This window comes from Procambarus clarkii, chromosome 45 (genome assembly GCF_040958095.1).
Source record: "Procambarus clarkii isolate CNS0578487 chromosome 45, FALCON_Pclarkii_2.0, whole genome shotgun sequence".
Classification (NCBI taxonomy): Eukaryota; Metazoa; Arthropoda; class Malacostraca; order Decapoda; family Cambaridae; genus Procambarus; species Procambarus clarkii.
In genome coordinates this window covers 19,444,851-19,469,906 of record NC_091194.1, presented here as the reverse complement: position 1 = coordinate 19,469,906, position 25,056 = coordinate 19,444,851, and the positions used below count along the sequence as shown (strand labels likewise).

Genomic DNA, 25,056 nt, shown 5'->3' with positions numbered 1-25,056 from the left:
TGATTGACTGTTACTCTTTGTGTTCTGTTTGACAGGAAGTTGAGTATCCAGCATCCTACTTTACCAGTTATACCCATTGACCTCATTTTGTGTGCAATCACTCCATGGTCACATTTGTTGAATGCCTTTGCAAAGTCTGTGTATTTTGTTTTGTTTGTAATGTATTATGCGCCTGCATTTTGCTTTTCTTCCAGAGCTTCTGTGATTTTGTCATAGTGGTTGAGTAACTGTGACAGACAGGATCTTCCCACTCTAAATCCATGTTGTCCTGGGTTGTGTAGTTCATTATTTTCCATAAAACTAGAAAGCTGAGTCCTAATCACTCTTTCAAAAACTTTTATTATGTGAGATGTTAGTGCAACTGGTCTATAATTTTTTGCCAAGGCCTTACTATCCCCCTTATGCAGCGGAGCTATATCTGCTGATTTAAGGGCAGCTGGTATCTCCCCTGTATCCAGGCTCTTTCTCCATATTATGCCGAGTGCTCGCTCTACTGCTACTTTACATTTCTTAATGAATATTGAATTCCAAGAGTCCGGCCCAGGAGCTGAGTGCATGGGCATATTGTCAATTTCTCTTTCAAAGTCTTCCGAGTTTGTGTTAATATCCATTATATTATCTGCAGCTTGAATGTCATTCATAAAGAAGCTGTCTGGATCATCAACGTTCATGTTGTTTATTGGTGCGCTAAACATAGCTTCATACTGGCTTCTTAGAATTTCACTAATTTCTTTGTTGTCCTCTGTGTACGTACCTTCAGTTGTAATTAAAGGTCCAATACTGGTGAAGGTTTTTGATTTTGCTTATGTGAAAAAATATTTTTGATTTTTCTTTATCTCGTATATAGCATTCTGTTCCAATTCCATTTCCTCAGACTCGTATGATCGCTTCAACGTTTGTTCTATTTCTTCGATCTCCCTGCTTAGGCTTATTTTCCTTTCTTGTGATAGTCATATCTGCCTAAGCATTTCAGTTATTTTTTTTTTCTTCTTCTGTACAGTCGCCTCCATTCTCCTTCTAGAGTGGTCTTCTTTCTCACCCTCCTCACAGGCACGTGCTTCAAGCAGACCTTGTATGCTTCAGCCGTCAGTTGAGCTATTCGCTGTGTGGGAGTTTTGCCCCTTAAGACCGTTTCCCATTGAATGTTTGCAAGGTCTACATTTATTTTCTCCCAATCTTATTGTTGAAATTGAATTGATTGAATACCCCCTTCTTGCTTGTTGGGTCTTTTAAACCTACTACTGCTATTTATGCTAGTTTGCACTTCAATGAGCTTTTGGTCTGAGTATGTAGTATCTGAGATTGTAATGTCTCTGATTAGTTCATCATTGTTTGTGAATAACAAGTCTAGTGTGTTTTCATTCCTAGTTGGTTCTGTGATCTCTTGATTGAGCGAGAATTTGTCACAGAATCTTTAAAGTTCTCTGACCTATGGTTGGTTATTTCCCGGGTCATTCCCTGCTATGATATTTGTATTTGCCATTCTCCATCTTAGACTTGGTAAATTGAAATCTCCAAGGAAGATAATATCTGGTGCTGGGTTTGCTAGATTATCTAGGATGTTCTCTATTTTGTGCATCTTCTCTGTGAATTCCTCAACCGTTGTATCTGGCGGTTTATATATTAGAATAATAATTAGGTTTATTTTTTCTACCTTAATTCCAAGTACCTCTACCACCTCATTAGTTGAGTTTAGTAGCTCTGTGCATACCAGGTACTCCTTAATATAAAGACCTACTCCTCCCTTTGACCTATTTTCTCTATCACATCTATATAAATTATAATTTGGAATCCAGATTTCACTATCCATGTAATCTTTCATATGAGTTTCCATGAATGCCCCAAATATTGAGTTTGACTCTTAATAGAAGGCCATTTCTGAACTTAACTTTATTTCTTGACTTTGGACTTTAGACCTTGAATGTTTGCAAATATGAATGATTGTCCATATTGTGTGTTACTTCTGGAAGGTTTTGGTAGTTCTCCCTCCTCTTTACCCTGACCCAGGGTGTATTTTTGTGGCAATGGTTTGTCCAGTTTTGGAGTTGGTACTGTGGGGTGTGGTAGTTTCTGTGTAGTTGGGGGTGTAGCATGTGTGAGCTTGATGACGAAACGTAGTCCAGTCTTGGGCATTTTCCCCTTCCCATCTGTACTCCTGCAACGTTTCTGCCTGTCTGTTCCTCTTCTTCTGCTTACCTCTAAAAAAATTCCCGGGATATTATATTGGACTTCCTCTCTCATATAGCGCTGTGTACCTCTCACGTGGAAATCGGGGCAATAGAGATCATAGTATTTCCTTTCATTCACTGAGAGTTTGCATAACTTAGGGTGGAAATATCAACAATCTGGTCCAAAACGACATCTGCCTTTCCCTAACATGTTTCGGCATTTCCATTGGTGCATGGAAGTGCATTCCGTGCCTCTGGGGCCCATCTCTGCACTGTCCTGTTGCATAATACCTGCAAATATTTTCATCTGTGTTTGTATTCTTATTGTTTGTACCCGTGCACGACTTGGCTACCTCTGTGTTATTTGTTCCAACTTTCTCGTTTCCGCATTCTTTCTCGGTATTGCCCTTATCTTTCTCTTTGTTGCTTTCGTCTTTCTGATTTGTGTTTTCGTCCTTCTCATTGTTTCTCTCCTTACTCCTATTTCCAGTTTGCTCTTTAGTATTGCCTTCATTTTTGTGTACCTCGACACAATTAGCAATTAACATTGCTAATTTGGCTCTCTAAACTCTCAGTCCCTGGGTTGTCTTTATATACTCTGCACATATTTCTGGTAGCTTTTGAGTGAATTGTAGCCTATGTACTTCAGGAATGTCATTCATTAGTTTAGTGATGTTTTCCCACATCTGTCTATCTTTGTGACAGATCCAGTAGTTGCCTTCTCTGTTTGCATATTGTGTAGGTAATCCTGTACAACTCGGGTGAAATCTTATGTTACAAATGTTACATGCAATCCCTACAACACTCTTCCGAAGTGGCTTAAAGCAGCCTCCACATGTCACCATGTTGGGTTTGTGGTGTAGAGGTTGTTTGTTCCCTTATTTGTGATTTATTGTTGATTTATCCCTTGTTGAATTTAGTAATTTTACTCTTTATATTATTATATGCATATACTTATAGTATTATGTATGTATATATAATATGTATACAGTATATTTATAATATTATATATAGTATGTTTATTTGTTCAACTTTATAGGGGGGGTACTTAACGCCTGGTAGTGAAAACGGTCCTACGGGATATAGTTGACCGTTGTCCCAGGTCGTGGGGTGGATGGATGCCACCCGTTGCCAGTTCCTTGATTTATAGCACTGAATTATTTGCCTGTATTATCCTAAGGATTTTCTGCTTACTTTCCGGCTTGCAATGGTATTCACTTACTCAATTACTAGTTCCTAAATCCACATTCCCGTATTATAATATATAATGCCAGTATATTATCACAGAGGGACATCTCATACACTGGTAGGCCTCGTGGCTGTGGTGTAAACACTGTGCGATGCCTCCTACTCCCAAAAATTTACATTTCTATTTCTTTCTATGTATAATTCTCCGACACTTTCCACGCATTCCACTTTCCACACACCGTTACACATTCCACTTCACTGTTCAATGTATCACTGCTCGCTATATGTACAGGCATACCTCAGAATAAGAGTTTAATCCGTTCCTGGAGACGCCTCGCCTTCCGAAAACTCGCATTCCGAAGTTAATTTCCCCATAAGAAATAAAGGGAAATAAATTAATCCGTTCCTGACTACCCCAAAAACCCCACATCAAACTAAATTTTTATTCCTAATTTACCTAATTCATCTAAATAAACCTACAAAACTGTGTTCCAGTTATTACTTACCTTGCTGTCGAGTGCTGTAGGCGTATGGAAGATGGTGAGGAGGGGGGAGGAGGAGAGGAGTTACTGTTTGGAAGGGGAGTCCCCTTCCATAATCACATCACATAACCCCATGCCTTGTAACACTATGGATACCACTTCTCTTTCTAAATTTTTCAAACCAGCCCCTGCTTGCCTTAAACTCTTTCTTATCTGCATCACTCGTTGCAGGGGTATTCTTTAGAAGGTCTTCGTGCAACACCCTGGCTTTCTCACAAATAATGGCCTCCGAAACACTATCACCCCTCAACTCCTTGTCGTGTATCCAAATTAATAACAACTTTTCCACTTCTTGAAGTATTTGTGGTCTTTGTGCCGTTAATGTTCTTACTCCTTTTGCCACTTTAGCACCCATAATCTTATTTTTCTTCTTAAGTATAGTGCATATTGTTGATGTGGCTTTGTTGTACTGCCTACAAAGTTCAACAACACGTGTACCGTTCTCATGCTTCCGAATGATCTCTTGTTTCTCCTCTATTGTCATCCTCACATGAGCTTTCTGGCCTTTATCCTTGCCACTGGCTTTTTTGGGACCCATGGTGAGATATATAATAACAAATTGTATAGACAAATCACCAAAAATCCAACAAAACACTGTAAATCCGCGAGAAGAATTGATGTGGGGGTAGTCACTGAGCGCGAGACAATAATAAACTGAGGGGCGGAGGGGCGACGAACGCGCTAGGTCGGCTGTACGCGTATCAACAAACTCGCGTCCAAACTCGCCTCCCGAAGTAACCATCGCCTTCCGAGACAAATTTTTGGAGTAAATACACCTCGCCTTCCGAAAACCTCGCATACAGGGACAATCGCATTCCGAGGTACCACTGTAATGTATATCGCCTATATGCACGTACCCATGAGGCTGGTGGCACTGCTCTCATGTGATCTACGTTTATTCTTTATTTCACTCAAAGTTCCATTGTTAATTACTGTATTCAACTTTCCTACGGGTCACTATGCACTTGGTGTTCACTGTGGTCCGTAATCCATGGTTGTAATCCTAAAAAACCCCGGTTTGAGTTTTTTCACGGAGCGCGATGATGACACGTCTGACCCCCCTCTTAGAGCAGAGAGCCCCCTCTCTGAGGGGGTAACAGGGACAGGGTCATTCAGGGTCATTCTCAGAATGACAAGGTCATTCTCAGAATGACAGGGTCATGTGAATTCACCAAAGGCCTCCCACTCGACCCTTTCTAAATCTAATGAAATTTTGTAATAAAGTAGCCACAGACCCCAAATGAAATTGTGCAAACTATTAGAGCTCAATCTGCTTTGGTTCTTAAGTAATAGGTCTATGTTCAATGGGCTCTCGTCCCTTTAATGCGTACATATCGTAAAAAGGGCCAGCTTTGACTCTTTATCAAATCACATCTAGTGCTCAGAGAGGTGTGAAATTTGGCATACCAGGACAACTTTTGGTGCGAAATACAGCAGTAGTAATCAAAAAAGTAGTTTGGGTGGCCATTCAGCTACTGATCCATGCTAAAATCACTGCCAAATTTTGTCGAAATTTGGATCCCAATTTGGAGACCACTTACTCATCACCAAAAAGTCTAAACGCCATGATCTTTTGCAACGATGTATAACAAGCACAATATTATGCAGTGATGCAATAGCAACTCTGTTGTATCCATATGTCCAGAGATGATCCACCTGAAAGTTGGCCAAAATTATTTTTTTGTGCAAAACTAGCCAACTTTCAAGGCAAAATATCTCAATATGCGTCATTCCAAATTTGGGTTTGAATGACACCATTGGATAGAGCGGATTTTTCTGTATAAGAGTAACTTTTATTTAGGTTGGGGTCTGAATTCCTAGTTCAGCCAGAGGACTCTGAAAATGACATACCTTGGTGCAATATCGAAAAAATCAAATTATGATTCTCCATCTTCTTTGTGCACTGATCATGACTGCTAGCAAATTGATATCCAAACTGATTGGAAAAATTTTAAGCTTCATCAACATTTTTGGGTGGGATTCAGAATTATTATTAACCCTTAAGTTGCTCAACCCATCATAAGATGAGTGATTTGCTATAAAATGCGCATCCCATCATATGATGTATTGGAGTACTACGCAAGATTTAAACGCCCCGCAGATACACGGGGGTTCACCTCGCTTTCATCAGGGCTCTTGTAAACAGACACCATTTTTTTTTTAAATCGTGGGCCAAATTCCCAGGTGTGAGGGGCCTCGGTATTGAGTGAGCCATCAAGCCTGACGCACGCAGCATGAGCTCACAGCACTGCTGTTCAGCTTGCGACACAGCATCGCCTAAAAATGCCATAATATATATGTTCATGCTATTATTTAGTGATGATATTATTACAGAAGACCCTTGACTGTGATAAAAGTGACCAGGATTCTGATAATAGCAAGACTGTTGTGATAATTAGCGCTGTAGTGGGAGGAGTAATCTTGGTGGGAGGGAGGTAGCATTGTCTGCTGACTGTGTGACCACCTTTTACTGTCTGGGCTCACTATATCAGCTTAGTTGTTCGCTATGGTGAACAAAACATGCAGATACTTATATATAACGTCTGTATATAAAAGCAAAAACAGTATGGTGGGAGGAGTATGATGGTGAGTCAGGTGAGGGAGAGAGAAAGTGGCAGCCAGTGGCGGGCTGCCACTGGCTGCTACTGCCACTCGGCATACCAACTTAGTGGTTCGTTATGGTGAACACGATTGTAGATACTTATATATGTAACGTGTATATACAGTGTAATAACAGCAAAAGGAGTGTGGGGGAGAAGCCATTTTGGTGATCGGGTGGCAACATCTGCATGATTTGTCATGTTGGTAGGGGTGGCCACTATGCTCTTTGGGCATTATACTGGCTTAGTTGAACAGTTATGGTGAACAAAACATGTAGATACTTATATATAATGTCTGTATATAGGGTAATAACACCACAAACAGCATTGTTGGGGGTGAAATTTTAGTGCGTCCGACCTTGAATGTGTGAGGGAGGCAGCCGCCAGCTGACTGTGTGTAGCGACGTCTCTTAGTGCTTGAACTAACTATATCAGCTTAGTTGTACAGTTGTGGTGAACCAATCATGTAGATACTTATATATAACGTCTGTATATAGTGAATATAAGCAAAAACAGTATTGTGGGAGGAGAATGTGGGTGAGTGAGGTGAGTTGAGGGAGGGAGGAAGTGGCAGTTCGTATGCCACTCAGCATACCAACTTAGTGGTTCTTTATGGTGAACACGAATGTAGATACTTATATATAACGTCTGTATATAGTGAATAAAAGCAAAAACAGTATGGTGGGAGGAGAATGTGGATGAGTGAGGTGTTGAGGGAGTGAGTGGCAGCGAGTGGCTGGCTGGTGTATGGCGGTCACTCCTTGTTGCTTTTTGACTCATAATACCAACTTAGTGGTTCCTTATGGTGAACAAAACATGCAGATACTTATATATAACCTGTGTATATAGTGTAATAACTGACAAAGTATTTGTTCACTGTTTGATGAACATAATAATTGAATCAACAATATGCACACTATAATTTTGAGTACAGCGATGATTCACTCATTTTATTATATAAATATATCACACTACACACTATTGAATAATATTACAGCAAAAAAACTACTACAAATCAATCGGAGACATTGAAATAATTAGGTAATTATCTCTTTGTGGCCACTCCTGCCTGACAGCTGGGAGCAACAGATCATCTGGGATGCATGCTGAGTCAGCGCCTGTTTTTTGCCAGACTTCCCCGCCCTATAGCGGGCAATATATGCCACTTATGATTTTTTTATTATTTTTCCCATGATCAGAGAACATAAATTAACAGGTTTAGAAGGATTTTTTTTTTTTGTATGTGCCTGTGGGTGACAAATGCTAATTAGGCCTGAGCAACACAAGGGTTAAACAATCGGTGCTATTTTAGGTTCCTGTTCTATATTTATCTTTACATCTTTGTAGTATCGTGTCAGCAGGTCGAACATTGCTGTTTACTTATTTGTGTATTTACTTGCAATAAATACACAAATAAAATGCAATATTAATATTAATGTATTACAGGTCTCACTTGAAATTACTGTATTCAGTTAGTTAAATAATTTGATTTGAATTTGATTACAAATACGTTTATGAATCAGGATTCCATTGGTTTATTGCCATGTGCTATTGTTAGCCCATGAGCGTGGCTCTTCTGAATGTCACTTGACAACCTACACTCCCAACAAGGGCTTGAAGTTTCTAAAACAGTATAGTGAAGAAGATCAAAAACTGATAGCAAAGCGAAGTGAACTGAACTTGGATGGAGAATGTCAAGTATGCCGCCATCATGAAGCTTTGCTGTTGAAGAAATTTGAATTTTTGCAAAAAACTTGCTGCAATCCCTTCAAGAAGACCTGCCATGTAAAGCGAAAAGATTTGCGACCAATCACAGTAGCTACTGCAGAGAAAATGTCAGATATGCTGAAAGTTAGTAATAAGCCTGGCCAAAAGTTGTGCACATCATGCAGAAAGGTATTCGACAGTAAGCAGGTGAGTGAGTCCAGCTCTACTGAATCTGATGGCCCTGCTGATAATATAGAAATCTGTGAAAGTGTAAACACAAGTTTATCAGTATTAGGCATCTCGCCTATTTTATATCAACGAGTTAGTGCAAGGGATAAGCATGGTTATGCAAAGTGTAAGGTTAGCCAAGCACAGGAAATAATTGCCGAGCAGATTGCTGCAATTGGAAATATTGATTGCCAAAACCTGTTGGTACCAAGCTCTAGCCAACAGTGCACAAATTGCTAAGACTTCAATAAACTCATTGAAGAAATGAAGCTAAAATTCCATGTAGCAAAGCGCTAAGAAAAAATACAAATCCTAACCCTCGCGCCACAAAGCTGGTCTATCAAAAAGACAATGGAGCAATTCAAAGTTTCAGAATACTGTACATGGTTCGCAAAGCTAAGAAGCTGAAAGAACAAGGAATGCTAGCAATTCCTAGGAATTTGCAGGGCAAGTCAGTTCCTGAGAAAGTGAACAAAAGGGTAGCACAGTTTTTTGAGGGTGAAGAATTTAGTCGAATGTGTCCTGGAAAGAATGGAAAGAAGAAAAAGTCATGATCAGTGCACAAAGAAGATGGAGAATCATAATTTCATTTTCTCAATATTGCACCAAGGTATGTCATTTTCAGAGTCCTCTGGCTGAACTAGGAATTCGTATCCCAACCTAAATAAAAGTTACTCTTGTACAGAAAAATCTGCTCTATCAAATGGTGTCATTCAAAACCAAATTGGGAATGATGCATATTGAGATATTTTGCCTTGAAAGTAGGCTAGTTTTGCACATAAATTTTATTTGGCCAACTTTCAAGTGGGCCACCTCTGGACATATGGATACAACAGAGTTGCTATTGCATCACTGCATAATATTGTGCTTGTTATACATCGTTGCAAAAGATCATGGCGTTTAGACCTTTTGCTGATGAGTAAGTGGTCTCCAAATTGAGGTCTAAATTTCTCACAACAAAATTTGGCAGTGATTTTAGCATGGATGGATAGCTGAATGGCCACCCATACTGCTTTTTCAATTACACTACGTTATTCTACACCAAAAGTTGTCTTGGTATGTCAAATTTCACACTCCTACAGACAAGAGAAGTGATTTAACAAAGGGTCAAAGTTGGTAATTTTTGTGATACAGTACTTGCGCATTAACGGGACGAGAGCCCATTGAATATGGACCTGTTATTTAAGAACCAAAGCAGATTGAGCTCTAATATTTTGCAAAGTGTCATTTGGGGTCTAGGGCTATCTTACTACAAAATTTTACGGCATTTGGAGAGGGTCGAGTGGGAACCATAGGTGACTCTTTGGTGATTTGAGACGGAATGACCTGACAGTAACAGGTGGCCACGCAGATTTGGCGGACAATGCTACAGCCCTCCCACCCTCAACATTACTCCTCCCAAAGCACAGCACAAATTATCACAACAATCCAGCTATTTTCAGAATCCTGGTCATTTTTATCACAGTCAAGGGTCTTCTGTAATATTATCATCGCTAAATAATACCAGTTACATATATTTTTGACATTTTTAGGCAATGCTGTGGTCACAAACTGACCAGCAGTGCTGTGAACTCATGCTGCATGCGCCAGCCTTGGTGGCTCACTCAGTACTAAGGCTTTCACACCCGGGAATGTTGCCCATGATTTTTTTTTTTAAATGGCTTCTGTTTACAAGAACCCTGAGGAAACTGATGTGAACCCGGTGTAGTTGCAAGCCGTTTAAATCTTGCACAGTACTCCAAAACGACATATGAAGTGGTGTGCACTTTTGCGTCAGTTACTAACACGTCATATGAAGTGTTGCACAGTTTAAGGGTTAATCCAACGGCAATTTACAGGTTTATCTGGGTGACTCTTTTTGGCAAAACTTTGCAGTTCTTCCCATACTGCTCACATTTTCTTAATTAATGAGGAAGGGATATCAACAACCCACATACTATTTTCATGTTTATGAATGATCTCTAGTTTTTCCTCTATCGTCATCCTCACAACTATTTTCTTAGGTTCAACTTTACCACTGACTTCCTTGGGACCTATGGCATTATTATATATAACAAGAACTTTTATGTTCAGAAACCAAATAAAGGCACAAAAACAATAAAATTCTTTACAAAGAATTGAAGTGGAGTTGTCATTGGGGTGTAGATGGGATACACTGGTAAACAATCGTCCCACACCCCTGCACCATGTGCTCTTTTGACCCAAACACTTATCAACAGGTATATTACCAGGAAAACTTTTCCAATTTTTACAATGAATTTGACGTCGTATACCAAAAAAAATTGTTCTCTAGGGTAGTCATACACCAAGGTACACTTTACAATACAATGTTTGTTCAGAAGAATGTGTACAAAGAATGTAAGAATAATGTACAATTGTAAGGACAGGAGTTACACAATCTAGTAAGCCAATATTATGCAAAGCATTTTGGTCAAAAACATAACAAGAAACAACAAAATTTAACATACCTGTACTGTACAATACCGTACTTGTATACCTAATAGTACAGGTATTTGTGTACAGTAATGCCTGGATAGTTTAAAGTCAGTTGTTGAAACGTTTCCTGAAGCAATAATAGCAAATTAAATATAAAGCATCCTGACATATATTTTAATTGAAGACCATCTTGATGGTTTAGAGAGATTGCTATTTTTTCAAATGTACAAGTAGTTGAAGCAGTAGACAATTGGTAGTTTGCAATTATGATTTATGAATTAGTTTAGCATAAACCTTATTCAAGTTGAGATAATTTCAACCCATCCTCCGAATTGACAGTACGTTTTAATACTAAGTGTAATAAGTGCATTTCCTGACTGCTATACATAGTACATAATTGCACTTATGGGGCTGTTACATTTACCCATCCCCCTCCCCCGATTTAAATCTCTTCGTTTTCTGTTAGGACACTTAAAATTTTAAATGAAATTTTAAAGCTCAGTTGCTATAAACAAGTTTTAAATATTAAGATTTTCTTTTTCACTTTTATTAAACAATAGAGATTTTATACATAATTTGAAAATATTCCGAGTTACTTTACAATTTATTGAAATATTTTAGTTTTGCTTTATTTGTTTTATAAATCTGTAATATCAATATAGCTATAGGTTAAGTAGTAGTTATAATTAAGATGCAATAAAATTCTTATCTTCACAAATTAAGACGGTTAGGTTAGGTCGTGGTTTTCTATTCAGCTTTTTAGGTAAACTCAAATATTCACAATATATTTGACAGTACGATTGAAAGTGTAAATAAGTACAATTCTTAACTGTTATACATAGTACATAATTGCACTTATGGGGCTCTGTACATTTACCTCCCCATTTCTGGAGGACGGGCTGGATAATTTACATGAGAGGTTAGTAAAAAAACTTGGGCCCCTGGCATTAGAGAAGATGTAAAATACCAGGTAAATTCAGGTAAATTAGATTGAAGATTGATTGTAAGAAAGCAGAGAGTTAAAGTAGCATCAATGGGGTAAATCATATTGTGGTGGTGGAACATTAATGGATCCCCATAACCAACCTAGTATGGGGTGCACTAATATTCATATTATATATTGATGAACTTTATGTTGGGGAATTTTAATTTTGATTACTATATTAACGACTGGAAATAAATTCTAATAATAGGTTTGTGTTGGATGTCATTTAATCACTAGTATTAGGAACCCTTCTAATGAATTAGGAGAGTAGAAGAACTTGATTGAAATTCTCTTTAGAAATGTAGAGCAAGGGGGATATACTGTACTGTATTCCCAAGTCTATATGTGGATGAAGGGCACTTACAAGCGAGACGTAAGCAAGGTCTTGAAATTATCGTACCAAGTGGTGCTTGCACTCGGTATACTCTTCAAGTCTCCATCTTCCTAACACTCGGTGGCAGAGCATATATGGGTGGTTTGCCACTCTATGGTGATCTACATGTTGGATTTTTCTACAGTCACATGGGAGGCAGGTGGTGGGTCTACTGAGGAAGGGTCAGTCACATGGGAGGCAGGTGGTGGGTCTACTGAGGAAGGGTCAGTCATATGGGAGGCAGGTGGTGGGACTACTGAGGAAGGGTCGGTCATGGGAGGCAGGTGGTGGGACTACTGAGGAAGGGTCGGTCATGGGAGGCAGGTGGTGGGACTCCTCAGGAAGTGTAAATTGGACGGGGGGAAATAGCTGTCTTTAGTCCATTATCCCGCCCCTAGTTAACTATTCTAGTTCCCTAGTTCCTAGTTAACTATTCCGCCCCTAGTTCCCCCAGAGTTCCTATTGCAACCTCTCTAGTTCAACACCTTGTAACCTATGTATTTGAGTACCTAGGTGCTACACCCACAAGGCATTGTAATTTAAAAAGCTACCCGAAACTCTAGAGAACTCTAGAACATTTCACTGCTTCGAACATAAAAGAGAAACGAAAGGAAGAAATGAATAATGAAGTAATGAGTGAGGGTTTGGGGTGAGGGCTGTAGAGAGGTGGGAGGGGCGAGGAGTGTCGTCAGTTGAAAGGGAAAGTTTTGAAGAGAGGCGGAGGGAGAAGAGAAGTAGAGGTAGAAGGGTAGATAGGTAGAAGTAGAAGTAGAAAGTGCTGCCACCATCCATTCTAGTTCATTACATACAAGAAAAGGAATGGAACTTGTCTGAATATCAAAGATGATGTTAGCATGTGTCAACTGGAATCATGTTCCATGCAAGATTCTTTAAGTCAATCATCTCAAGAGGACTCTACACTCTAGATTGCATATTATATCCAAAAATCCCAGCTATAGAAACACAATTAAAATCAGATTAAAGAGTAAGTGAATCAAATATATATTTAAACAATAAATTCATCAGAATTCAATCAATTGAAGATGAATAAGCAACGTGAGTCACCACACGAGACCGAGACCATCACAGCTGTCTGCCCCTAGAGATCACACAACATCTTAGTAAACCCAAACTAAGTCACCTTCACGTTCGTTCACCCAGTATTCTACCTAAGTTGAATAAAGATGAGGGGATGGTCTGCAGTTGACAGGCAGAATCCCCCAATCTGGCTGACAGCCTGCCTATGCTATGCTTTCCTCTGCTCTGCTCTGCTGGGCTGTTCTCCTATTGCTCTCGAATCTACAGCTCCCTGGGTTTTTATTGTGAACCTAGGAGCTAAGCTCTTCCACAAGTAGATAGCCCCAGGTCATCTATCAAACCACACCTTAACCAGCGGCTTGTTTGAAGGACACATCCAGCTATTATCGGGTTTAGCAGAACCAAGATCAATTTCACACAACCTGACCTCGGGTCAGTTTGTCATCATTAACACTTAGAGGTGTGAGTATGGGTCAGACACCCTGACGCCTCTCAAGATCTTGTCTGACTTGACTCATGAATATATTAAATACAAAACTAAACAAAACACTTTTACATTGTTACAGAAGGGTCAGTCATATGGGAGGCAGGTGGTGGGCCTCCTCAGGAAGGGATATTTAATTTCACTCAACACTACAGTATTTTTGTCTTATTTTAGGTTTGGTGGTACATGAGTAACTTTAGTTTCTTTCACTGTGAGTAAATTTAGTGTCCTTTATTTCCTATAACTAGCACACCCATTCGAGCAAATATATTAATTGTGGTAGATATATAATCGTCAAACTCTTCTTTTTATTTTGTTGTAGCCTGCTGTTAATTACCACTACGTATTCTGCATCTTATCATTGGTTAATGTCGACAAGTACTGTGTTAATCTCGTGCTATTTCTATTTATTATTGTTATTAAATTCTATTCAGAATTATTAAATTGTAGTATTATCCTGTACTATTGTACTGTATATCATATACAGCCAGCTATGTTGTGAAAGTTGATACACAGCCTATCTTGAAGTTTGAAAATTCAAACTTCAATTTTGATATTCTTAATACTGTATATAATATATGAATGTATTTTTCATTATAATTCAATGCCTTTTGACATATAAAATGGTAAATTTCAGATTAGACCGATTGTTCTTGCTGTTGGAAAATGGAGGATCAGGAGTCACCCGGCAGGCGGCAGCTCAGCAGCTGGGTGAAGTCGTGCGTCTTCATCCATATGAACTCAATTCCCTCCTTAATCGTGTTCATACATACCTTAGTTCAAAGTCATGGGATGTCAGGATTGCTGCTGGGCTTGCAGTTGAGGCTATTGTCAGGAATGTGCCACAGTGGAACCCTCAGCCATTGCAGGGTGAACGGGGTATGTATATTTCTTATCTTGTATAAATTTAGAGGCTTGGCACAAATTGCTTTATTTAATTTGTCAAGAATCACTCATTGGTAAAGTGTCTGCAGTTGGTGTGAGGAAGTAAATTTCCACAGCTGTTTACTGTGGCATGTTAAGTTTACACTGTTCAGCCAACCTTGAGTGCGGTCACCAAGAGTGCATAATGTCCTGGGATCTATAATAATGCTTGTACAGATCAAGCATGTCTGGTATCATTGTAAAGGTCGAGCTGCCTCAGGAGTGATTAGTACACAATGGCTTTTATGAACCCATTGACATATTAGCCAAAGATATAAGGAAACTTTATGAGTAGAGGAACACCAGGAAAGGTAGCCATATTGAAGCAAGAAACTGGTTTTACACCTCAAGCATAGGTAAGAAGATAATTTCATTTGATGCATCACACTATTGTGATTTCTGTGTGTAATGAAGTAAGGGCGAAGAGATAGAACAGCTTATTGACAGAACCCGGGTGCATGGGGGAATTGTGTAAAAACCTGGTTTGTGTCTCGGAGAGACTGCAGGATCCGTGGTAGGTCCAGTTGATTTCCCGGTTACAATTCTTTTACCATGTCGTAGCTCATTTGATTAAGGCGCATCTGGGATCCTCTCGGACGTAGGTTCGAACCCTCGTCACGGCCCCTGTGGATTTGTTCATAGGTAAGAAGGTTAACGTGTCAGGTCACCCACTTACGGTCTGTGGAAATTAGTGATTTTGCAGTGATCTATGTCACCAGAATGAGCCTATGATGCTTTTGATGTATCAATGATGATACTTTCAAGATGCTGGTGCTCTTTAGAATGGAATATTGTTGCAGAATAACAACCCCTCTGTTGACCAAAACCACACACAAAAAAAATTGAAGAGATGATGACGTTTTGATTGACTTGATAATGGTCCGGGACGGACCTAAACGTTGTTGTCTCTTCAATTTCTAGTATGTGGTTTGGTCAACATTTTTCAGCTACATTATTGTGACTCTTTATCTGCAACAACCCCTTTCAAAGCTGGATAAACTGCTGACTTTGAGAGCGTGCAGATATTCTTTATTGCTAGAATCCACTCAATAAAACAACTAAATTATTGGGACCGATTAAAATGCTTAAATCTGTATTCTCTAGGGTGCAGGTGGGAGAGAAATAATATACACATGGAAAATATTAGAAGGGCTGGTCCCAAATTTGCAAACAGAAATATCACATGAGACCAGAAGACATAGCAGGATGTGCAGAATTCTCCCTATTGAAGAGCAGAGATGCAGTAGGTGCTCTGAGAGAGAATCTATCAACATCAGAGGCCTGAGACTGCTCAACACACTTCCACTACACATAAGTGGCATAACTGGCAAACCCCCCTCACTGTTTAAGAGAGAACTTGTTAAACACCTCCAAAGAATACCCAATCAAGCAGGCTGGGATTCATACATCAGGCTGTGAGCAGCCACATCCAACAGTCTGGTTGACTAGACCACCAACCAGGAAGCCTGGTCAGAGACTGGGCCGTAGGGACATGGATCCTCAGAATCATCGACAGGTATACAATGGGTATACCCTCGGCTTTCCAGCCCCTGAGGGAGGGCAAATTTCCGGTTCATACTCATGATGGGATCATATTGGCCTTGGGGTACCAATGCATAGGCTCTGGGAAGCCACTGTGTCGGCCACCCCAGAAATATAATTTAACTAGAGCTAAATTCTATACAAAAGATATTTGATGATTGAAAATTAGCATTACACCATTCTGTATTAATCTTAATATTGAATTTTTCAGAGTTCCAAGAGGAAGATTACACTAAACCAAGACTATCGCTTGGCGCATTTAACCTTGCACACGTACTTCAAAAGGGCTCGTACCTCATGGCTGCAGATGAAAAACTATTTGAGGCGGAGGATGAAAATATGCGTAAGTGTAAAGTGTTTAACCCCTAAACTGTGCAAAACTTCATACGAAGTTTGACCTTGAGCTCAGTTTTCACAATTCTCTGAAATTCTTTCAAATGTTTTGTGCATAATCTACTAGGCAAATGCTCCAACTTTGTCTAAATGATAGCAGTGTAACTTGAAAAACAAGAAAATAAAAAAAATAATTATAAAATTGAATATTAAAAACTTAAGATTTTGAAATTGGCTACAAAAATATAAAATATCACCAATTGCTCATTTGGTGTTTTTATGCTTTCAGAATAGCATTCGTACTCGAATATGTGAAAGTTGTAGGTCAATATGTGTTGAAATGAAGTCAAGAAAAAATAACCCCCCAAAAAACAAAATACTGTATAGGAACTATTATAATAATTATAATGATTTAGGAGATATATTTAGGGTATACTTTATATAAGAAAAAACCCTAATCTGGTCCCTAATCATCAAAACTACCTAAAGAAACAAGGGAAAATAGAATTTGAAATCTGTGAAAATATACGTCTAATATTACAGTACTGTATATATTTATACATCAAATATTTCATGCGTTGGGCTGCAAGCAGCCCGTCCAACAGCCTGGTTGACCAGTCCAGCAACGAGGAAGCCTGGTCGACGACCGGGCCGCGGGGTCGCTGAGCCCCGGAATCGCCTCAAGGTAGCCTCAAGGTAGCATATCGGCAAAAAAAATTCAAAGTCTCAAGTTCTGAGAGTTGTGACTGACTTATTTGTTGACCAATTTAATTCTGTCTTCACATAGTTAGGGACGGGTATACACTCTCCACGATGTAAAGGTTACAACAAATTCAAATAATAAACAAAGGAGGAAAAAAACTAAAAACCTAACAAAAAATCCTCTAAAAAAATATTTTTTGAACATTGTTGAAAGTAACTGATAATAACTTTGGGCAATGTATTTATATGATATATAACAAAATAGAGCATACTAACATACTTATTCATTATTATTTGTGTTATTATGTATTATTCACAAATGCTGTAGAGGCACCAGCTGCATATCCACTTTGTGGACACTTGTTACTACTATTCTTTGTGCGTCAGACAGGTGCTTGCATCTGTATTATTGCATTATCCATCAGTTCCAGTTAATAGGAGCCTTATCCTTATCAACTCCTCCTTATCAACAAAAGAATCTTTTTTTTTTGTAAATTTTTGTCTAAAATAAATTTCTGAAAATATTTTGATGAAAGTTTCATGACGCTAAAGACAATAAGTTGGAGATTTGTTTAACATTTTTAAGTAATTTTTACATAATTTAAATATTTTTTTGAATTATGCCCCCCTTATGCTGAGCAGTTTATGCTATGGTATTTTAGGCATTTTCTCAAAAGATAAAATTTTATTTACAATACCTCCTTTTAATTTATTTCTAATCGGAGAATATGACTGAAATGAAAATGAACGAGATATACATTGCACTCCTGAATGAATAGAATGGTTTGTTCTGGACTCCTCTGATGCATTTAAAGTCTGTTGCATATAGCTTTTTAAATTTTGCTCATTCACTCAACATCCTGTGCTCAAAATACTCAACATTCACTGTACTGTGCCTTATATTGCCTTTTTTGTTTTTTTTGTTCGTAAATAACAAAGTTTACTAAGGAAAATGCAGTACATACAGTAATAATTTATGCAAAAATATTTTGTATACCTGCCTTGTTATGCCTGGGAAGCCAAATAAGGCATCTCTAGTACTTAATGTTTGAGTGAACTATGTACAGTATTTTAAGCAGGAAGCTTTAAAAAGATGGACTTTTAACTTAAGTTTTTCATGAACATTATTGATGCTGGTGAAATTAGGAGGTGGTGGGAGATAATACACAATTAATGGTTATCATTTAGTGAACCTATTGGAAATGAATTAGAATTTGCATTGCTTTATAATTGCTCACCCTATATTGAAAATGTTGTCATGGAATGTTAATGACTTTCATTTAATGACTAATAAATTGTCATTAATGACTTAATGACAATTTAAGAAACAGAGTTATGGGTGTTTATTGTTACGTGATGGGAAATTATACTGATGTCATGGCCCTTCAGGAGACGGGGGAGGAATGAAGACTTGTTGAAATTAAATGGCTATAACGGGTTTCACCTTTTTCTCTATAAATAACATAAGGAGGACGTTGATTCGTGATAAGAACTCCACCAGCAGAGTTAGTAGAGCCACCGACACACACAGGGTACAGAGAGTGTCTGAGTTAAATTATCATTAAAGGATGATGAATTTATCATAGTTAATTTGTATATATCCAAGAACTGCTATGATGTTGGCTATCTACCTAACTATATCTAACCCAATCCTTTTAATGTTTTAAAACGAGGACTCGTCAAGTTCTTCTAGTTTTCTTGCACTTGAGTAGTTAGTTCATTTAACTGTTATTAGTTTAAAAGTCTGTAACCATAATACAAGTACAAGTGGTCAGTATTTATATGGATGGCATCACTGTATTGGATTTTCTACAGTATAGATAGCTTAAAAAAATATTTAATATTAACAAAAATTTAAATTATGTTTACAATGCATACTGTATTTTTTTTTTTCAGCTCTTAATCCTGCAGATAGACTTGCCTGCCAGCGTCGGCTAGTGAACCAGCGGCTTGGGTTGGACATTGCTGAGGCAATGGGAATAAACACTGAGAGTATATTTACAAATGAAGACCTGGCTGAGTCTCAGGTTGAAGAAATGACTCCTGTCAATGGCCAGGGAAAGGTTAGAGCATTTTCAGTATTACAGTACTGAATTTCATTCTGTATTTTGAAAATTTTCTGCTGTTACAATAGAAAATTCAATCTTATCTCTTTAACGTTCCAGTACCTTGGTGAGTGCCCATCTATAAATGTTTTGGGCATCTCAGGATTACGATCAGCAGTGCCTTTAGATTATGCTGTACTCTTTTTGCGACTTCTCAGTTATTGTGCTACAGCTATGAATTTAGTGTCAGAATGTTTGCAAATACATTTGCTAGATTATAGATGCAAGACAAATAGTGTTTTGATAAGAGATTGTGCATGTTGGTGCTGAATATATGTTTATTTACATTTCAGTGTTCCTCATACATTCTTCATCATTCTCATTATATTTGTCAACATAATAAATATATATGTACAGTATATGGAAATGTGCACACATGATTAGTTTATATCGATGTAAAACGAAAAACATTATTATCGCAATTTTCTAGGGGGGAGCCCCTTCGTCTCCCCTTAGAAATTTATGATAATTACGATAATAAAATTATGATAATAATTGCTCCCTGGAGCAATCTGGGCTGATATGAATGTACTGTATTAGATCCTGGCATCAGTCAAGTGAATGGAGTTCTAGGCCTACTGGGGACCACGAGCCGGAACCTGGCCCCCCTCAGAGAGGCACGAGGAACAATGTTTATTGAAACCCCATATTCACCTAGTTGTATTCACCTATTCAAAGGCACAAAAAAATTTATACCAAAGCAGAGATGCAGAACTAGGAAACAGGATTGGTTCGACAGAAATTGTGAGAGGGCCAGAGACCAAAAGACACAAAAATGGAATCGATATAGGAAGAGGCCAAACCACCAAACATACCAGCGATACTAAGATGCGAGAAACGACTACATGACAGTGAGGAAAGAGGCAGAAAGAAATTTTGAAAAAGGGATTGCATACAAATGTAAAACAGAACCAGGTCTATTCTATAAATTCATAAACAACAAATTGCCGATAAAGGATAATATTCAGAAGTAGAAAATGGAAGACAGACACACGGAAAATGAAAATGAAATGTGTGAAACATTAAACAAAAAGTTCCAAAGTGTGTTTGTCCTATCTTGAGGTTATCTTGAGATGATTTTGGGGCTTAGTGTCCCCGTGGCCCGATCCTTGACCAGGCCTCCACCCCCAGGAAGCGGCCCGTAGCAGCTGTCTAACTCCCAGGTACCTATTTACTGCTAGGTAACGGTCATCAGGGTGAAAGAAACATTTTGCCCATTTGTCTCCGCATTCACCGGGGATCGAACCCGGAACCTCAGGACTACGAATCCGAAGCGCTGTCCACCCAGCTGTCAGGCGCCCTGACAGCTGGGACAGCCTATGCTACAGTTTCTAACTTCAGAATTGCTTTTAAATACATAGATAGAGAAATGCTAAAGAAATTGTTCATGACTTTTGTTAGGCCAAAGCTGGAATATGCAGCGGTTGTATGGTGCCCATATCTTAAGAAGCACATCAACAAACTGGAAAAGGTACAAAGACATGCCACTAAGTGGCTCCCAGAACTGAAGGACAAGAGCTACGAGGAAAGGTTAGGGGTTATCTTCCTTAGGTGCCTTGTAAGTATTGCCCTTGTGGCTTGGGGTTATCTTCCACAAGTCGCCTGGGATCTACTTCTGCTGTGGTCTTCTGCTGCTCAATGTTTGCCTGCCCTTGGAGTCAGCTGGGGTGTTTCATGCACCCCTATTTGCCTCTGGGTAGGAGGTAGCTTCATCACTGGTAGGGGCACAAGGTACTATGCAGCTTGTTTTCACCATAATACAGTGGGCAGCTGTGTTCCGCCTGGAATGTTGTACTAGGACGGAGTTTTTCTTTTATTTATGTTTTCTGCCTGGTGGGGGTCTGCCCCTTGGTGTTGTTGACCCTTATTATTTTGTATTCTTGATGATCCTCCACCTAGGTCCCAGGGTGTGTACACGTCCCCAGGGGTTCAGCTATGAGTTGTTTGCTTGGTAGTTTGGGTCGCCGGTTAGCAGCACCTTGCCTGGGCTTCCCTTAGAAGAGGGTCTAAGGGCCCTGGAAAACCCCACTGGTGCAAAGTGGTCTGATGGATGCGTCCCCTGGGTCCCATTTCGCTTTGTGCGAGTTTGAGGGCTGCTCTGTCCTCTTTTCTCGGGGGGTGACAATCGCCTGTTCTGCCTCCATCATGCTGCCTGTTGGGTCGGTGACACCATCAACCCGGAGTCTTATGAGTGGTGTTGCTTGCATGTACTCCGCTTCACCCAATCCACTGATGATATTCAGGTGCAGGCAGCTTCGGGGTTGCATGCTCGTTATAGGTTGCTGCAGCGCTCTGTCCCCTTGTCTGAGGGTGACTCTCACTGTTTTGCCTCCGTCTGCTGCCTGTTGAGTTGATGGCAAAAACCAAAAGTCCTGTGAGTTTTGTTGCTTGTTTGTGACTCCATTACCCAATTCCAATTTTATGCTGACTATACGGGTGCAGGCGGCACGGGCATTGCATGTTGGGTTCAGATGGTTGCAACGCGCTAGGTTGTTTGCTCCCCAGAAGCCCGGAGGCTGCCCCGTTTCAATTATTATGATGGGGCTTGGGGGTGTTGGTCGCTTCGGTTTTGTTTCCTTCCGTGCTCCCCCCTTGACCTGTTGGGGTTTAGTCTGGTTCCCCCCAACCCTATTCCTCCCTGCATCCAGATCTTAACAGTCTGTGGGTTCGGGGCGGGGATTCAATGGTCTTGAGACTTGGGCGGTCACGGGGATTTCCCCTTTTGGGGTTAACGACAGAGGCATTCGAGCATGTTTCTCCAGCTGTGTTGTATGAATATGCCAGTGGGCTTCCTCCCTTAGTATTTATCCGGCTGCCCTAGCTTTTTCTTGCGAGGCTGGGGCTTAGGGAGACGACTCGGCCCTGGGGCCTGCCGTGGAGGTTCCCGGGGCTGGGGAAGGACTGACTTTGGGGGCTTCGGGCCCCGTTGGACACCCGCTGGGTTTTTTTCTATCCTATGTGCGAGGCTTGTGGTTGCGGGGAGTGGGGTTTTTCCTTATCCCCCTCTGCGAACGAGTTGTTGGGCGTCGGCCCCTTCCCGAGTTCTGGGAAGGGGCCGAGTTCGGTTCCTTACCCCTTCGGGTCCGTTGGTTCCATAATATCGGTGGGTGCTCTTCTGTTTTCTCGCCCTTCTTCTCTGGGATGGGACTTCTCCGTCATGTCGGGGTCATGTTCCCCTCGTATCGGGGTTCTGCATGACCTTTCGTTTCGGGTGAAACTGTGCCTTTATGAGCCTTTGTGGTTTTGTACTTGCTTCTGTAGGTTCTGGAAGGTCTTCAATTCTTCCCGTATTATTGGAACGTCTGTCTTCTTCCAGTGAGGCTTACTGCCAGTCCTTTCTAAGATTCATTAGTCCTCTTCCATGCTTCTTGGTTTTCGGTACTGTCTCGTTCTTTTGTGATTATATCTTCTCTCCGTGCTCTGTCTCGGCACTGCTAATACCCCTTAAATACTCCTAGTTGGGGCCCTCCCTGCTGAGCGGGTTGTGCAGTTTGGACGTCATGCAGCCTGCACATGCATCTAATAGGGGGTACATTTGTTGTGTTAGTTGACTCTTCACGAAGAGTCAACTAACACAACACATGTACCCCGTATTAAACTATTTTACAGGAACTTCTTTTCGACGGCTCATAAAATGGAGGGAAGGGTCCTGAAAGATATTGTTGATAGGAACGTTATTCCCTACAGACAAAAATAAAAAATACAATTGATGATTTACTACAAAACCAAGAAAATGGCCATTCTACTCATGAAGAACTCTCCAGACACCAAGCATAACACCTTGAAGGAGACCAACGTCATCTATGCCTTCAAATGCCCACTTGGGGACTGTAAGCCCCAAAGAACTCGGTATATAGGCAAGACAACGTCTCTTTCCAGGCGATTAACAATGCATGAATAACAGGGCTCCATCAAGGAACATATAATCTTTCCCCACAACCAGACCATCACCAGAGAAATCTTAACAAACACAGAAATCATCGATAGATACAGCGATAGCAGGAGGATCAACATCTGCGAGGCACTACACATCAAAAAGTCAACACCAGCAATCAACAGCCAATTAATGCACAATTTTATTCTACCCACTTCAAGACTCCGAACCAGTATAGAAGCATCAAGAGGAAGTGGTGATGCTATGGGCCAATAGGCCTTCTGCAGTTACAGTACTTCCATTCTTATGTTTTTATACCCATTGGTTCGTGTTCTGTCTTGGGTAAATATCAATCACCTCACCCAAATGCGAGTATAAGTATGGATGTATTTACAGGTTACAGTTGTGTATGAAAACTAAAGTCTTTGAAAATGTAATAAGTTATTATGAAACGCGTTCAAGCGTCGCGTCAGACTAGAAATAAAAATGAATTTTGGAGAACTGATTTTTCAATTACCATCGACAGTGAAAAGAAACATAAGAAATATTGAGAAAATTCGCGTTAGAATTATTAATCTTACCTTTTCGGTCATATTTAACAAATATTTACAAGAGAAACTGCTACCAATATATATATATATAATTATAAATACTGTATAAAAATAAATATGGTAGGATGTAGGCTAAAATAAATCCAGCCAGAGGTGGTACTCTTTAATATTAAATAAAATAAATAACAATACATATACAGTACATACAAATATAGGTAATACATAAATAAATAAATATAGTGAATACGTATTCAGAAATTCAAAGATGGATGACGTATTTTAGCATCAATGGAAACTTGACTGTCAACGTACAGATGATGCATTTTTGCATCATCTGAATGCTAGATTATCAATTGGAAAAGATTTGAATTGTGTCAGTCAATTTTTTTGTCTTTTGGTTTTTATGTGCTATATGTTGGTGACTGGTTTGAGGCGGGTGGGGGGGGGGGGGGGGTGGACTCTCATGCATGTTTGGTGACTTGTTCTTTTTAACTGTGCAATATTTTATATCAGCTTGACATTGACTTAGACTGTAAGTGTATTTATGTAATGGTACTAATAATATATTTTATTTAATCTATTGTTCTAACATTTTACAGGATTCTGTTATGAGCATTGTTAAAAGGGAAATGAAATCTGCTGGACTGGTTTTAAGTTCAAGAGAGCTGAATCGTGCTAGAAGAAAAGCGAAGTTATTGGCTAAACAAAAATCTGTGGATGTATCTGAATGTGTATGTATTAATGTTTTATTGAATGTGTGCTTATTAATGATTTGTTCATTGTTTTTATTAATATACTGAATTATTAAAGTGAATAGCAAAGCATTTGTTCCAACAATTTCTTAATTACATACATAATTTTTCTTGTGTCCATTCCAGCCCTTACCTACAGCTTATTTCACTTAGTTCAACAGTAACATTTGAGTGTGGAATTATTATGAGTTTGATAAACTTTGTTATGATATTGGTCATGAAAACAGAGGTAACTTGACTATTATTTCTTAGCTCAAAATTATTATAAGGAGACATTAGATCTCAAGTTTGGATTGAGTTATATATTGAGATAGCATATACAATCTTTATTAATATTAGTTTAGTCATGTATTATTCACCCCATACCCATCCCGTGGGCAGTGGTGGACAGGGTTACAGATGCACATAATGAATTCAGAGCTGAACTCTACATTTCATTTAGCTATGCAAGTTACAATCTTGTGATACTAGTTATACAACTTTTAATACACAAACACATAATTGTGACCACGAGGCAAGAAGTC

At 39.4% G+C, this 25,056-nt stretch overlaps 1 protein-coding gene across 2 annotated transcripts in view; it reads left to right on the top strand.

The window, feature by feature from the left end:
• Positions 1–25,056, top strand: part of Hel89B (histone acetyltransferase 1) — a 282,946-nt gene that overhangs the window by 16,582 nt on the left and 241,308 nt on the right. The window contains exons 2-5 of one of the 2 annotated variants that reach the window (XM_045760944.2): positions 14,387–14,628; positions 16,427–16,558; positions 19,147–19,313; positions 24,380–24,511. In XM_045760944.2, coding sequence (XP_045616900.2) covers positions 14,387–14,628; positions 16,427–16,558; positions 19,147–19,313; positions 24,380–24,511 — 673 coding nt within the window. Of the gene's footprint in view, positions 1–14,372; positions 14,629–16,426; positions 16,559–19,146; positions 19,314–24,379; positions 24,512–25,056 lie in introns of those variants that run through there. The other variant, XM_045760943.2, reaches the window with a different exon arrangement.